Here is an 18200-nt window from a genome sequence, read left to right on the forward strand (position 1 = left end):
AAACCATAAAAATGCTCATATCCTTTGTCAAAGAATCCTGGGCCTGACTCCTACAAAAAATTTAAAAGAAGGAAGAACTAAATATAAAATAAGAAAATACAAGATATGGGTTATGGTGATCCTTGTTCTCTCTCTTCACAATTGTGTTGCTTGCTTTCTTTAATTAGCAGATGTCAATTTTCAAAAGACAGCAAATATGAAAACATGTCAGAGTTAGTACTGACAAAATTTGGCAACTAATTGTCCAGTTCTTCTTGCCACACAGGTGTCTAATATCTAATACTAACACCTGAATTTGATTGCCAAGACTACCATTACACACACAGAATACACACACTGACAGTATAAGCTGAATTACCAGGATTTTACAATATTCTTGCCTTTAAAACTATTAGGAAATAGAGCGGCCTCAGCACAAACCAGCAAGGACACAGCAGCCAACAAGAAAAACAAGAAAGAAATGCTTTTGTTGACATGTACTGGAACAGAGTCTGCCAGTATCTGGGATTATAAATAATGCCAGAGAATCACTTACCCCGAGGTATTTTGCTAGTGTTTTCCCCAACTCTCCTAGTCTATTTTAACTTGATTTTAACTGAAAGATAAAGTGTATAGCTCAGAGGAAAAAAACACAAGTCTTCTCATCCACAAGGAGTCAGTACTTGACTTCTGCAGGAGACAGTTAACTAATTAACTCATTGAATTAGAGACAATTACTTGGCAATGTCAGTGAGCCTGTTGCCTGAACAGACAGAACAGAGGAGGGAGTTTAGCACTGAAACTAGAATCTACCACAGTCAGTCAAGATGCTGAAACATTTTAGATATTATGTTAACAAAGAAAAGCAGGTACCTCAAAAACAGGTGATGTATTTAAACCAAAAGTATTGTTTAAAATACGAATGACCCATTTATTTTAAACAACTTCATTACTTTTAATGCTTATTTTAATTGACTGGATAATAATGTTGTAGACACACACAAAAAAGTCAACGTGGCCCACAGAAACACATAAGGCTAGAAATAAGAAAAGGTTAAGTGGTCTTATTGAGACCTTCTATTTCTAATTAAAATGACATGTGTTTACATTAAAAATGATAAAAGGCATTTAAAACAAAGTTTTGAGCCTCCCAGGCTAACACTGATGCTAAAAATTTAATATCTCAAGTAACTTAGTAGTTTCATAATATCATTTCCATTTTGTTACTATCATTTCAAAGGGTGAACTAAAATGACTTTGAAAGAAATTAACCAAATACTATATCCATACTCCAAATAACTTTAAGAAAAGCGATTAAGATGTTAAGATGATTAAGAGTTAACCATTTGCCATTTCAAAGATGTCTCTTAGGCAGTTGTAAATCCCTCTTGGGCAAGAAGTCAAGGACACGTGAAAGACATAGACAAGAAATAGCCGACACTAGCTGAACAAAAATGGGCAGTCTATTTTCTTGATTAAATTTTTCCAAACCCAACTCAACTATTTGAATGTAAAAGTGCACATAGCTTTGACATTTCCAGAACTATTTAAATTTACATTGAGTATAGTTCACATGTGCTTGAAAAAGCCTTGACATTTTGAAGCTCGAGAAATAAAATGGATCCTAATGAAAGATCAGACTCTTTATACATTTAATTAAAATTATTACCCATAAAAGATGTAGGGTTTCATATACAGATATATATTGTACTTACACTGAACCACCTCTAGCTCCCAATGAGAACACGTTGTTTAGAAACGTTTTGCCTATCCAGCCAAGAGATGAACATTCCAAGGCCTCACTTGACTGGAGTAAACTAGATAGTAGTAATTCCTTTGCAATTTACCAAATATAACCTTACGTGACCTTTAGAATGCATGCAACCTATATCACAGGTTAACTATAAAGTAGACTTTACAAAGAGTTTACCTGCAACCCTAAATTTCCATTGAGTAAGGGGAAAAAAAGTTAACTTAAACTTCAATGACACTAATAAGTAAAAAACCCAAATAGTTTGAATGATATGAATTACCTGTTTAAATGGTTTAAGTTCAAAAACAGATCCTTTGATGTTTTGTATTTCTAAAAGATTTTCCAGAGATTATAAAGGAAAAATTCTGATTTGCTATGACTAAAAAGCTGGTTACTTTTTAAAAATTATACAGTACATCAAGATCAAGAATTTTCTTGTTAAGTATGCACACCAAGACCAAGGTAATGTATCTAGAAGCACTACTTTTTTTAAAATTATTTTATTGATGTCATATTGGCTTATAAAATTGTGTAAATTTTAGGTGTACCTTATTATATATCAGTTTTTGTACAGACTATATCATGTTCACCATCAATTGTCTAGTTTTTATCTGTCAAAGAAGCACTACTTTTTAAGCCAAAAATCTGCTGAAATCAAATCTTTCAGGTTATTTTGCTTTCATTTAAAAACAGTTATTAAGCACCAACTGTGTGCTGGGCACTTTGCCTGGTACTAGAGATACAGAGATCAAAAAAACGTAGGTCCTGCCCTCAAACATAGCTCAGAGATGATGGTGAAATGGACACCGAAACCAGGGTCAGAAAACGGGTTCTAACCCCCTGTGCCATTAACTAGTTGAGATTTCCCGAGCCTTAACTTAGCCTTAGCTTCTCTGAGCCTCTTCTCTAACAGGAGGTTACAGAAAGATAGAGTCTTGTTGTAAGGGAAAAAATTAGATCTTGAACACCAAAATACTTGCAAACTGTAAAGCGAATGCATATTGAAATAGTTGTTCTAAAATGCTTAGAGACACAGAAAAGCATGGGATGTTTGTTTCCCTTCTTGCTTATCAAATTTTTCTGCTTTTGTCCAAATGTGCAGGAGTTATTGTTCTAACTCTTCATCTTTCTCCAAACCAAGATTTCCTTGGGGTTGGCTTCCATCGTTCTTGGATTTACCAGGGGTGTCGGTCCTGACTGGTCTAGGCAGCTTCATCTCTGCTTATCCAATATGTGGCTGTAATATGAGTCAAAACAAACTGTTCCTCCATGATGTTGTGCCAACTGAGATGAACAGACATTTTCAGATCTTAATGTCCTTTCAATTTCAGTAATTCTCAAATGAGAATGTCATGAAGTTTCATAACTATAGATAACACATAGCATTTCCTATATAGAAAAATTAATTACATGAACAATGAAAGAAGACATGACCAACGCAAGAGCTGGGCATATGAAGCTAATCTTCTTGCTGTCCTTCACTATGACTGCTCTTACTCCTAATGGAAGCCAAATTTAGTCAGGAATGCCTGCCCTTTCACTACACAAGCACTCTGCATAACGAGGAAAGACCATAATAACCCGGACACACAAACCCTGTTACAACAGCGCCATGTGGAATTCATCTATCATAATAATATTTTAATGAGAAAAAATAATTTTTAGCACATATAGCCACATTAATTTTAACTTTATTGAGCGACATTAATTTTTTAAAACAGATTTTAATTAGTGATACAAAATTTTTGATATTTACTAAAATCAACTGCGCATGCATTAGGAAAGGCAGTTTTAGGCATCAAATTTTAATTACCACTTTCAGCTGCATATTTCACATACACTAGAAACAAAACCTTCTATTTAATTTTGCAAAGAAAATTCTCCAGAAGTTTGCTTTTCTCATTCAGACTTCTTCCATGAAACACTGTGTGCTTATTTCTCTTTTTGCCTTAACATAAGTATTTTTACTTTCCATTCTGGCAAATCCTACTATCAGCTACTAAATAATGCAATTCCTAACAAAGTGAGGGGGTACAACACCCTTGTTAATCACTGAAATCAAGTGAAGCTACCATAATAAACTAGGCCTACCAAAACAATTTCCCCCTCAAAATGGCCAAAAACCTTGGAAATAAAATGATGACCCCCAAAGTACTCAATAACTGGAACTAGAATGCTTCCCAGGGAAGATTAAGTTGAATGATTAATTTGCGTTGTTCTTAAATACTTCAATCTCTTGGTCTAAGTAACCATGGGAACATACAAGGAGTATATATACTTATTAAGCCTGGGCAAATCATATCTTTGACAGTCAAGGTGCAGCTCCTAGGGGGATGCAATGCTTAAATGTTGGTAAGCCTTGATTACATACCAAGATTTTTGCCATACAGAAAGGAGGACCTTTATCCTGGTAGGGAGGGGAAAATATTAAAAGATTTAAGAGACAGCTCTACCACATGTAATGTATGAATCTGGCTTGGATCCTGATTTTAATAAAGCAACAAAAAAATACGAAACAATCAGGGAAATTTCAACACTAAATGGAAATCTATGATATGAAGGAATATCTTTAGGTGTGATAATCACATTGTGGTTTGTTTGGTTGGCTTTTCAGTCATCATCTTTTAGAGATACATACTGATATATTTATAGATGCAGTGATATGATGTCTGGGAATTGCTTCAAAATAATCTAATGCAGGGGCTGGCCCCGTGGCCGAGTGGTTAAGTTCGCGCGCTCCGCTGCAGGCAGCCCAGTGTTTCGTCGGTTCGAATCCTGGACGCGGACATGGCACTGCTCGTCAGACCACGCTGAGGCAGCGTCCCACATGCCACAACTAGAGGAACCCACAACGAAGAATACACAACTATGTACCGGGGGGCTTTGGGGAGAAAAAGGAAAAAATAAAATCTTTAAAAAATAATAATAATAATAATAATAATGCAAAAAAAAAAAACAAAAACAAAAACAAAATAATCTAATGCAGCTGAAATACAGATGAAGTAAGATTAGCCACAATGGTGAAGTTGAGTGATGGGTTTATGGCAATTCATTATACTGTTTTCTCTAAATTTATATATGTTTAAAATTTTCCATAATAAAAAAAGTTTTTTAAAAGGCTGCAGAAAAATAATGAGATGATTCTATATGTACTAACATCCCTGTAGCGCCAAACAATATTAAGTGAAAAAGGCAATTCACTTAAAATATATAGTCTCCTCCATTTACTGTATAATTTTTAGAAAGTTACTCGATCTTTCTGGGGTTTAATTTCCTCATTTATAAAAAGAGAATACTAATGGTACCTATCTTATAGAGTTGTTCTGAGGATTAAATATGATGATTTGTATAAAACACTTAGAACAGTGCTTGAGACATAACAGTGACTTGGTAAGTAAGCAATATAGCACAGTTTGAGAAACCCAATACTGGCCATGGCACTGGTTTCAGTGAATGATGCTTCAGGAATTTCAGCAGTACTAAGTAAGAGACCTGGACAGAACAGGAAGATGATGATTAAAGAAAAGTTACACATGGGTGGCCCTGTGGTGTAGTGGTTGGGTTTGGTGTGTTCCACTTTGGCAGCACAGGTTCACAGGTTCAGATCCCAGGCACGGACCTACACCACTTGTCAGCCATGCTGTGGAAGTGACTCACATATAAAGTGGAGGAAGACTGGCACAGATGTTAGCTCAGGGCTAATCTTCTTCAGCAAAAAAAATGTTACATGCATAAAGAATGAATTATACTCTCTTTCAGGTCTGTCTCTAGGTACTTCGGAGCCTATGCTTGGACTATTATTTCTTCTCTGGTCCAGACTGAGTAATTAAAGGTTTAAAAAAAACTCTGTACATATCTTCCACAGTCTTAGACCACGGCTATACCTCTTCTCAGAAACTACAGACTTGAGAGATATTACCTCTTTGGTGGTATTTCTGAAAGTGGAGATTTGTAAAGATCTTCACATGTATGTCTCAAGAATGTGAGTAATTAACTGATTACATGTACATAATCATAAACACAAATTAACATCTTAGTCACTTTATAGGTCCAGCACAGCTACTTGGGGAAGACAAGGGACTCAGATACTATTCAGGAAAGAAAAGTCCTCATCTCATCTTAGAAGAAAAAGAGGGGACAAGGAACTAAGCTTTATTCGGTTCTCCATGTGTCAGGCACCATTTACATATTACCTCATTCAATCTTTGTAACATCCCTATGTGCTAGATGTCGTTATCCCAGACGAGGAAACAGCCTCCAAAAGTAACGTAAACACCTAAAGTCACACAGCAAAAAGGGATCAAATAAGGATTCAAATCTGGCTTAGACTACAAAGCCCACGTAGGCTCCAGCTACACTCTACTGCCTCCTGAGTGAAAAGGAGTCAACTGAGGCCCAGCTCAAGATATTCTAAGAACCCTAAGAACAGGAGGGAACCAAATTGGAAGAAGCAGTCTAGTCAAAGCAATCATCCATGAGAAAGCACAGGAATGTGTAAGAAAGTTTACGCTTCAATATGATCTATTTAAAATAGAAACTGAATCATTTCACTTCCAAGGTGAAAGACCCGCAGTGGTATCCATGCCGCTCTTAAAAAAAATCCAAACTCTTCTCCAACTCCTACAAATAAGGCCCTGCTCCAAGTGGCTACTTGAGTCTCATCTCTGACCAGCCATTCATCCCCTTGCTCACTGGTGCTTCAGGCACACCGGCCTCCTCCTGTTGTCGACCAGACCAAACCTTTATTCACACTGAGGCCTTTACACATGTAAGCTCGCTGTTTGGAATTCTCTCTACCTACCTTTTAGTTCTCAGCTCTAATATGATCTCCTCAGGGACCTTCACTGAACACCCTTTTGAAAAATGATGGCCTTTTCCATCATTCTGTTTATTTCCTTATTGGACTGATCACAATCTGCAGTTGCTTTTTTTTTTTTTTTAACGTGTGGGCTTTCTTACTGTCTCACCCCTGCGTAGAATATGAGGTCCTACCTTCACTGAACTCCCTTCTCTATCTTATCCCTGTAAAGGCAGAACCTAGCTCAACACCTAGCCTGGCACATAGGAGGAAATTAAAAATGTATTGATTGGTACTAGAACATAACATGGCATTTAATAACAGTAATTTTCTCATTGTTTCAATTACTCTAGTTGATTCAAGGATAAAGTCTCACTATGATGCTAGTGTGCCCGAATGCCTAACACTTTTAATGCCTATAGTTTTTTTAAATGAGAACTTTATATAGTTTATGGCAAATACTTTATAAAACTTAAAGATAAAGGTTATCATCTTCAATTCCTATATTCTGAACTGGTGAAAACCCTTAATCAGTGTGGCTAAGAAAACTATAGATTCCCTTTTGTGTCTCATATTGAGTTTACTCAATCCAATTTATGCTGGAAAGGCCTCTTTTAACTTCAGGTTCTGAACTGCTAAATTACTAACTTGCTCAAAATTTAATACATACACATTGAATTTATTTGCTTTTATTTTCTCCTAATTCTTCTCCCAACCAAGTTAACAATCTAGTATCTATCCTTCCATACCTTTCTCAATGCCCCTTAAGTCACACAAACATAAATATGTATAAATATACATACAACATATATGAAATGACTTTTAGAAAACTAGAATCATGCTACATACACTTCTTGACATCTTTCTTTTCTCACTAAGGGTACATTAGAAATCCCTCTGAATTAACTGGAATAGGCCTAACTCATTCTTTTTAGTATCTACATAATTTTTCATGGTATGGTTATTCCATAATTTTTCTACCACTCCCCTTTGACTACATTTATTTTGGGGTTTTTTTGAGGAACAACTGAGTGCTGCACTAACAACCCTGTACATAAATATTCTTGTGAGTGTTTTTATTTCTCTGGAATAAATATCCCCAAGGTGGAACTGTTTGTTCAAACAGTATCTCCTTTTTATTTTAAATCACTGCCAGACTGCTTTCCCAAGAGTCTCTGTTTCCACAAATACCGTATGAGAGCACCTTTTTACTCCACCTTCAGTCTCAGCAGATGTTATCATTCTTTAATACTTGATAATCTTATTATAACCTTAATATTGTAGCACACATTCAATGCTTTTGAAAACACAGCCCTAACGCATACACCAACAAAGTGGAAGGGTCTCCTGCCAAAAGCCCTGCCTAATTCCCTTCTCAGGCTCAGGTTACTACCAAAAGTAAATAAATACATAAAATGTAAACAAATATTTATTGAATAAAAGGACATTGGGGGGCCGGCCCAGTGGCGCAGTGGTTAAGTGTGCATGTTCCACTTTGGCGGCCTGGGGTTCTCCGGTTCAGATCCTGGGTACGGACATGGCACCACTTGGCAAGCCATGCTGTGGCAGGCGTCCCACAGATAAAGTAGAGGAAGACGGGCATGGATGTTAGCTCAGGGCCAGTCTTCCTCAGCAAAAAGAGGAGGATTGGCAGCAGTTAGCTCAGAGCTAATCTTCCTCAAATAAATAAATAAATAAATAAAATGACATTTCTTTCCATTAAAATTAATATTAAATTAATTAAAATTAAAGTTTGAATTAAAAATAATCACTCTTTGCTTTATATTAGCAGCATCTTCTTCCACTATTCTCTAATCCAAAATAAACAACATAGGAAAAAAATGTAGTTTCATAATTTGATATGGGATACGATCTTCACTGTTACATTGATGATAATGAGAAAAAGAACAAGATCAAAATAATACTTGAGTTCTACATTGCAGTACATTTTTGGTCTAGCATATATAATGGCAAGTACAGTCTCAATATGTGTTGCTTTTATATACAATACATTGATAAAAGAACAACAGAAAGTCTATCAACTAAAAAAAGAGATCTTGAAAAATCATTCACTTAAAACAGTTTTCGATAAACCTACTTTGCCACAAAGCACAAACCAGATTAACTCTTCGTTTTAAAATCTGTCAGGTTTATAACAGCCTGTGACATTCCTGTTGTCCTCACCTCACCTCCCTCTTCATTGCTTCTATTGTCTCCTTTTGCTACTGTATACTTCTGATGTAGCAAAATTGGGTCAATGATAGTGCGTGGGTGAGAAGGGGAAAGAAGAAAGACAGAAATGAAGAAATGACAGTTGTAAGGGTGCTAATAGTAAAATCTTAGCTTGACAACTTGTTGTAAAATTATAGCACAGTCTAACACATAAGAATTCATTTGTTGTGCTCCAATTTTACGAACTTGGGGGGGCAGGAAAAAGCAGAATCCTAGTGAATATTATTATTTGTTTTTTTAACTAATAGAAAATATAGCTCATCAAAATTTGAGAAGCAATAACACACACAAAAAAATCTATTTCCCTATAATCAAAATAATACTTTACTCTTACAAAGCCCTTCTCATGAACTTGCACACATAATTTCATTAAACATAAAGATACCAGCATTTTCAAATAGGAATATTTTGCTGTTTACAAAATAAATGACTTTTGAGGCATACTGACTATTTGTGAATTTAGACAGTTAATGACACAGATCTAAATTTTACCAAAAAAGAGCTTTCAATTGTATTCTAAAACTCAAAATAAAATCTTCTCTGTAGTCTTTAAATAGCTCAAATGATCCTGAACTCCAGTGACTTCAAAATCCTACCAAAATATACTAATAACGGAATAATCTATATTTTAGTGCTTGACTATATCTTTTTCTTCTTAAGTATGCATTTTGGTGAGGAAGATTGCCCCGAGCTAACATCTGTTGCTAATCTTCCTTTTTTTTCTCTCCCCAAAGCCCCAGTACATAGTTGTATAACCTAGTTGTAGATCATTCTAGTTCTTCTATGTGGGAGGCCACCACAGCATGGCTTGATGAGCGGTGTGTAGGTCCCCGCCCAGGATCCCAACTGGCATACCCTGGGCTGCCGAAGCAGAGTGCACAAACCTAACTACTCAGCCACTGGGCCTGCCCCAACTATCTCCTTTTTGTGATACTCAAGCTCCCATAGGACCACTCTCCCTAGTTCCCCTTCTCCTCCTTCCCACTTTAGTTGTAGATATCACTTGTAAATCAGTCCCTTATTCTGTCTTGTTCATTTTATATTTAATCCCCCTAACCAGAAGGATTCATCTACCACCTGTATGAATTTCTATCTGTCTGAACCTGACTTTAACTTATTGTGACACATTTATTTAGCAACCAACTTTAAACCCCTCCTCCCTAAATTCCCAAAATAGATGCCTTAGTAATTAACATCTATCCTAAAAATGTCAGATTCACTACTCCTTCCTTTACTTCCATATTTAATACCAAATTCAATAGATTTATCCCTTACAAAGTCCCTGGTATTGTCCTTCCTTTCCATTTCCCCAGCCATCAGCCACTCCACGTCATTATCTCCCACATGTATTGTTTCAATAGCCTCTTAGCTGTTTGTCCTACCTACTTCCAACCTCTGTACGCTTTATCCAACAGACACAAAGAGCTGCCAGAATTCACCACTTCAATTTGCCCACTCAGAAACCCACAGTGTCTCCCTACTGTTTCAAATCCAAACCTGTTGGCCAAATGTTCTAGGTAGTTACAGTGTAAAGGCACCTTTTTTTTCATCACCTAAGTAACCAGATTTTTTTTTTCTTTAGCTTCTTAACAAACACAGCTGCCATTATCCCCTCACATACCTTCAGCTTTTCAAAAATCACTCGTTTCAAGATCCCTCAAGCAGTAATAGTGTAAGGATGAAGAAGAGTATGGGTTCTGTAGTTTGATTTAAATCCAGCCTCTGCAACTTATGAACTAAGTGACATTGGCCAAGTCATTTAACTTCATCTATATAAGAGAGACACTATCCCTAACTCCTAATGTTGCTGTGAAAATTAGTATCATTAGTATCACATCCTTAAAGTACCAGGTCAACGCCCAGCACACTGCAGAATGATCAATACATGTTAGCCATTGTCATTACTATTACATCACCACTCTGATCAAGGTAAGCCAATGTGATTGCTCTACCAGAGGCTACACATTTTCCTTCACTACTTTTTTTTTTTAAAGATTTTATTTTTTTCCTTTTTCTCCCCAAAGCCCCCAAGTACATAGTTGTATATTTTCAGTTGTGAGTCCTTCTAGTTGTGGCATGTGGGATGCCGCCTCAGCATGGCCTGATGAGCGGTGCCATGTCCGCGCCCAGGATCCGAACAGGGAAAACCCTGGGCTGCCGGAGCAGAGCATGCGAACTTAACTACTCGGCCACGGGGCGGGCCCTCCTTCACTACTCTTGACTCTCTCAACCATAAACTGTTAGAGATGGAATGGTTCTCAGAAAGGAGCTAGTCACATGTCCATTACCATTCAAGTCTTGGCTCAGTCCTCCCCTTTGATGATTCAACTTGGTGTCTACTACTAAACTAAATACAAGTGCATACATGGCACAACAGCAAAGAGTCCTCAGTAAATATCTGTTGGGTAAATATGTTAACTGCTAAAGAATTATGTAGTTAGTATGTATTTTTGTCTATTACCTCTAAAATATTTATAAGTCATATGCATCTAAAATAAAACTGTTTCTAAACAATGTCCTACAGCTTCAAGTAACTATAGTTGGAATTATTCTACATGGAATATTCTATGGAACTATAGTTCATATTCTATGGAACTACAGATAGGAAGTTAAAAAATCTAACATGTTCCTTGGTATCTGTCCTCAAATGATTCAACTAACTATATTGCATCTTTCTAGCTGAAGGTATCTATGCTTTATCTCTTTCTTATCTATCAATAATTCTTGAGTCAATGCTTTATAGTTAGTGCTAAATGCACAGTTATGAATTCCATATTCAAATAAAAATAAGGCCATCATGAAAATAACGTGTAAAAAGATTAAAAGATTTAAAAGTTGTCAAAAAAGCTACATATAGTCCCAGGTCTCTCCTTGTACTTCCATCCCCCCTCCCAAAAAAACCCAAATCCATACAGAATCACAGATTTTTTTAACACAGGACTGTTAAAGCTGGAAGGACCTCAATTCCCATTCCCTTACCCACTGAGCCCTACACAAGAAGACGAAGCCCAGGAAGGCCATAAAATTAGCCTACAGGTACAACAAACAGCTAGATGCAGGACTGGGAATCGAACCTGGTGTTCCTGATACCTAGGTGAGTGCTCTTTTCAATAATACTCATGCATTATTTCAATTGATTTCTTCCATGCCTACTTAATCCAGAAAACAAAATTAACTATATCACATGAACTCCTCGCAAAACAATTTAAACGTTTCAAGCCATAAATAGAGCATTTCTAGTACAATTACTTTTGTTCTGGAAATGATGCTTCTCTTTATCAGATCTTATAAAATTTAAGATTCCCTTTGTCACTAATTCTTTTCCACGAACTACACATATCTATGGTCATCTATGCAGCCTCCTCCCCAACAATAGCTTAAGCAATCCACATATCTCATAAAAATGTCATCTATTCCAGGCCCATCAGCATATGATAGAATCTGTTCCTAATATAGAACCGTAGACTTTGGGAGTTGGAAGGAACCCTGGAGATCACTTCTCATTCTACGGAGGAAACTAACACCGAGCAGGGACCTGGCCAAGGTCAAAGTTTCTATACAGGAACCCAGGTCCAGAAGAGAAAGCTCTCAAAAGAAGATTTCAGGAAAAACAGCAATATTTAGTGGAACATCTTAGCTTGTCTCCCTTTACATCTACTTCTTAAGTACAACTTCCTGCATAAGGAACTTCTGAAATTTAAGAAAAGAAAGCAAAACAAAAAACTAAGCCAACTTTTTTTTTACGTCTACAGCCAAGTCACTGATCCTAAAAACTTAGAAGTTAAGATGGATCTTTGCAAGAATAGCATACAGTAACATTTTGTAAGAAAACCCAAAAGCCTATGGATATAATATAAGTAGAGGGGAAAAAGATGCACAAATTACGAATAGCTATAATATTCTTATCTCTGTAACAAATTACATAGAGAGTTTCTTATACATAGGAAAACTTTATAAATATGCAATTTTCAAGGAAAAAAGAATTTTAACCACCATACGTATCAATTACACAAGAGTGTCAATACATTTTGAAATTTTATTTCAGTCACAGTACTAAAGGGTTGCTGGAAATTCTCCTTTTTAGTGTTCTTCTTTTGCATGCCTTAAATCATGTTAAAAAACAATAACTTGAGGAAAATCTTTTATCAAACCTTAATAAAAAGGAAAATATTTAATACTTAATAAAATAAGAGAATTATAAACTTCATTGTCTAGCCATGTTTTCAAGAATACATGAAAATAGAACATTCCTGAAAGTTAAGGCCTGAAAAGTACTAGACTTACACTTCTTTTTCCTAATGGAAAAGCACACTACATAAGCCAATTTACCTGCAGGAATATGTTTCTTAACTCTTGAGGATCACCTCGCTTGGTTGTCTGCACATGTAAGAAAAAAAAAAGCCAGTTAATGCTTCACCAGAGACCACATAATCTCTTCAGATTAGAGTTCACAGATGCTACCAGTCAATGTTCTTATCTTTATAAGGGCATTTAGTTTAAAACAAACCAAAAGCACTAATACTGATAACAACTGTCAAATTGGAGATCTGTGACTACAGGGTGGAAAGACAAGTGTGAAGAGCCAAAGATACAGCAAATCTATCAGATAGTTTCCTCTGGACTGGAAAGGGAAGGCAGTGGGGTTCAATCTTTCTTTACTCCACATTCACTAGCAACACAGTAGCAACCACCCACCTTCAAATCAAGAGGCTAGCAACAGTAGATCAACAAGAAAGTTGAAAAACCCAAATTAATCGCATGGCCTAGCAGCCTTTCTTCCCAATGGAAAGCAAACCAGAGTATAATTATATCTCCGCGCTCCTCTCTTTCTCCACCCAACCTAAAATATGAAAGCTGCTACAACGTTTCCAAATACTTTCGCCATCCTGCCACCTGCAGCGCAAATGCCAACCACTGTCCCCCAGCCCCACTGAGGCCCCAAATTACTCAATTACTCACCCCCTCCCCCACCGCAATACACAGATGCCTTAGGTGTCCCCGGGTTTAACAGGCCACTTCCTCCCACTCCCTTTCCGAAGCCCTCCAACTCCGGGCCCACTATCCCATGCACCTAGGGCAGGACATTACTCTTCCTTCACCGACCGTGGTCCTCACAAGCCCCTCCAACTCACAATCCCTCCTCCTTCCCCTCCCCCAGTCGGGCATCCTCTGTCTCCGGTCCAAGCCCCGCACAGCTCTCCCACCCGCGAGCTGGAGTCCCAGGACGCGCTATCTAAGAACCAGGCAAAGAAGGAAATGGGAAGAAGTGAGGGGCTGCAGGCAGGGTCCCCGGAATGTCTCTTATGCAATAAAGGCAGCAGCAGAGAGTTGGAGTCACCTTGACCGCCATGCTGTGCTCGGAAGCCGGGGACGAGCAAGTGAGCGAGCAGGGCCGAGCTGTCAGGGCGCGCGCGCGCCGCCTCCTCGGCCGCGCCCGCCCTCCCGCTCGCCGGCGCCGCGCGCGTCCCTATGCAAATGAGCCCGGGGCGGGGAGAGGGCCCCGCGTTCCGGCCGAAAGGCAGCTGGCCCGGGCGCCGCGCCTCCCGCGGGGAAGACCGGAGCGCTAGCCGTGGGATTCCGACGCGCCGCGTGGTTGCCGACAGCTTAGTCGCCGCCAGGAAAGCCCCGGGTTTCCTAAGGCCTCTTAGTGGGTGTGGCTTTGGGCACCGACTTGAGCCAAAGTTGTTTTCCCCTGATACTTAAAGGAACACTTGGGGCGTAGATTGAGCAAGATTTTGAAGGATCAAAGATCATGTCCCATTACTAATAATAACAGAATAATGACAACTAATGGCAAATACTGACAATAAAAAAGATTGGGAACCACTCACTCTGGGGGAAACCTAAGTAAACACAACTTAAGAAATATGCCCCTAAATCGGTATGGGATGAATACGCTGAATGTATTTGTGCTTCATGTACTATTATAAAGCTTTATTAGTAGACTCACCCCACATTCCTAATCACCCAAGTCCTGTGTGCGATGATGTGGGCACAAATGCATATGGAAAAAATCCATTTGTCTTCCATAGGGCTGGCACTGAATCCTGGCCCAACTTGACCCTACGTAAACATTTCCAGCCCTATCTAAGAAGTAGTAACTCTGCCTTGAACCAAAATAACGTCTCTAAAACTGAGTCTTGCCATTACGACTATATTGATATTGATTCACGCACCAAACATCTACTGGATATCTATTACATGCCAGACACAGTCCTGCTTGTAAAGAATACAAAGGCAAATTGCATATAATTCCTACCCTCTAGGAGTCAATGCTTCCCCACAACCCCAACCCTGAGTGTATTTTTTTCTTTCTGTGTTTAAACCGCGCATGGTCTGGGAGGAGAGGGGGTGGGGGTGGGAGAGTGGTTGTCTAACAACTCCAAGATTTATCTTAATCTCACTTAGCTCTGTACTGCCTCTCCACCCTCTTTTACATTTCCAAGATTGAATCTCACAGGAGGCTTCCCTCTTCTCCAGTCTCACTAATCATAATATTTGTGTTAAGTATCCAAGTTAATGGAAATGAGGAAAGAGGAGTGGCAAATGGAAATTGTTGATAAGGAATGCTCCATGACTAGTACTCCTAAAGTGAGCTTTTCTGCTGCAGTTGATTTAACTGTCTACCACCATCACACCTCTTTCTTCAGTCTATTCAAAGTTCTTTTAATAATGTAATTGGACATAAGGATTTACAAATTCATATTTTGTTCTACCTTATGTCTAGCATCTTATGTCCCTCATACTCTACTCTCTCTTATTTTGTGAAGTTTCTGTAAGTAGGAATCTTAAGATGTTTATTTTATGTTACTTTACAAGGGAAAGATGTCTGTTTAGTAGCTCAAAGTCCCTCGGTATGAATAAAAATACTTAAGGAGAAGGAAGGCATTTATTTAAAATGAATTATTTTCTATTGAAACATGTTGTTGTTGACCAAATCCATATTGTTGGGTGAAAATTTAAGGTCAGACTGGCCACTTCTAGAGAGGAAGACAAATTACATTTAAATAGAGCCCACCACAATAATTTGTAGGTATAGGCACCAAGCTACAATGAAAATTTTCTTGAATAAAAAAATAGCTCATCTTTGAGAAGTTCAAGGGCTTCACTGGTGCCAATCTAGCTGCAATGGAGATGATATAATAATTTAAAACTAAATAAGGCTGCTATATGGAGAAGAAGATAGAAGAGCTCAGCTACCTTAAATAAAGGTGAATTTTGCTGGATTTCTCATCTATCCAAATGTAATAATAAAATGGACAAAAGTATTGAAAGTATTTACTGGAGGAAATAAACGAAGTATCGAAAGGAATACAAAAGCATATGAGTGAGAGCTCCCGCCCTGAGAAACTGCAGTCATTCTGTTATAAGGACCAGCTAATAGTGTTACCAGAAGTTACGGCAAATTAAAACTTACTTTTGCCTCAACAGTAGATGATCAGGGTTGAGGGAAAACTTATTTAGTTAATGGGATATCAAAAGACAAACCTGTCAAATGAGAGTCACAATATATTTTGGAAAAGGTAGTGGAAATCATTCAAAACTTTGCATGATTTTTTAAAATCACATGCCAATATAGTAATTTATAAGTCTCCCTTCAACTTGCAAATGATATTTGTAAACAAGAAATAATTTTAAAACTGTGGAACAACAACTATAAGTTGAAAACTTGATAATTAGGACAATCCATAAAGAAGGACATTTTAGGGCCGGCCCAGTGGCGCAGTGGCTAAGTGCGCATGTTCTGCTTTGGTGGCCCGGGGTTCGCTGGTTCAGATCCTGGGTGTGGACATGGCACCGCTCGGCAAGCCATGCTGTGGTAGGAGTCCCACATATAAAGTAGAGGAAGATGGGCCCATATGTTAGCTCATGGCCAGTCTTCCTCAGCAAAAAGAGGAGGATTGGTGGCAGATGTTAGCTCAGGGCTAATCCTCCTCAAAAAAAAAAAAAAAAAAAAAGACATTTTAGAAAGCAAAATTGTAAGTTAAAGGCCAAGAGATGAGCTGCAAATGTATTGTCATTAATAGTCACTTTTTAGAGTTGGTTTCATAAAAGATTCAATATGTAGCTTGATTGAGCTGGGACTTCAAATCTGCTTGTGAAGTTGTTACCCATCAAAATAATATATTACCCCCAGATGCAAAACCAAAATATGAGCTTACCAGACAAGTCCACAGACATATCTCCAACTCCCAGGCTGCTTACATTAATTTGAAACCAGCCAGGACTTTGTGGGTCAAAGTTAGAATTATATTAATGCCTAGTGCCCTCATAAACTAAAATGTAATTACTAAAACAAGAAGCAATTTCCAATGAGCAGGTTCTGCCACTCCTGGTCCTCCTTCCATCTTTAATAACATACCATTTCTGTTTATCTTCTAGCCTCCTCTGATTATTTTACTGGCATGAATACATTTTTGTTCCTGTTTCCATATCCCACACAGCTACTAAGAACGTCATCTTACAAGAAGTAAATCAAGGTGGTGTACAAACACTGAGTAGAGCAGTAGGATATCACTGACTAATTAAACAAGGAGTGGAACTCTTCCTAGGTTAAAGGTACACACACCATCACTCTGATGAGGAATAAGCTGATTTTATCCCCCCAGCAAGATGAAGCTCACTTAAGGTGTTTGAAATAAATAGCATGATCTCACCTTGGCATGCATGTGCATGTGCATGCACGCACACATGAATGATATTTAAACATCTGGAATTTTCAAGTGTATATTGGTTTTGGCCTATACCTAGAATTATAAAATGGCACTTTATAATTTTACTGAAATATTGCAAAACTTACAAATTTTATAAGTTGTGCTTTTAATTCCTTCCTCGCTAAGAGACTGTATGAGGAAGTGGCAGGGGTTAGGCTGGACAGAAATATGAAGGACTAAGTGTCCTACTTTGAGCAAAATTATGTTTTAGTTGGTAGGATGACCTGGAAATCAATGTCAGAAATTTTCATTTCAACCCAAGCCACTTATAGCTAGACACTAGATAAATGACACACTTTTGGGCTTCTCAATATTGTACAAGTATTATATACTCCCTGTACGAACATTTGCTCTAATTGAAATAAGTTCTCATTTTCGTGGAGAGGGAAGAGTGAGGTATCAAAAATCAGATGAACTATTGGTACTCCTGCAATTACGTCTTCCTAAAATGCTCTTCCTCACAGTCTGACTCTAAGTCCTATAAATTATGCAATGAAGATGACAGTGATCTTATTTTTGGACCACAGGCTTCTTTATTTCCTTGTGGAGGCAATAACAGTCAGTTTTCTTTTCAATGGATTTTGTAAGGAATTCATGGAATGAGCTGCTCTAGATGTTGAAGGCTGTGAGTGCCCTATCATTATACAAGTCTTGTATGAGCTGGTAGTTAGTGGGAAACCTTATGATCAGATGGAGGATTGAACTAGATGAGGTTTAACACTTC

General features: G+C 37.9%; 1 protein-coding gene across 2 annotated transcripts in view; it reads right to left on the reverse strand.

The window, feature by feature from the left end:
* Positions 1-14398, reverse strand: part of SLC25A12 (solute carrier family 25 member 12) — a 94175-nt gene extending 79777 nt beyond the window's left edge. Inside the window, exons 1-2 of one of the 2 annotated variants that reach the window (XM_014846586.3) lie at positions 14101-14398; positions 13092-13139 (exon numbers count right to left, since the gene is read on the reverse strand). In XM_014846586.3, the coding sequence (XP_014702072.1) occupies positions 13092-13139; positions 14101-14112 (60 nt within the window). In that variant the 5' untranslated portion in view covers positions 14113-14398. The remainder of the gene's footprint in view (positions 1-13091; positions 13140-14100) is intronic. The other variant, XM_070508099.1, reaches the window with a different exon arrangement.
* Positions 14399-18200: the final 3802 nt, after the last annotated feature.

The sequence above is a fragment of the Equus asinus genome, chromosome 4 (assembly GCF_041296235.1).
Source record: "Equus asinus isolate D_3611 breed Donkey chromosome 4, EquAss-T2T_v2, whole genome shotgun sequence".
Lineage (NCBI taxonomy): Eukaryota > Metazoa > Chordata > Mammalia > Perissodactyla > Equidae > Equus > Equus asinus.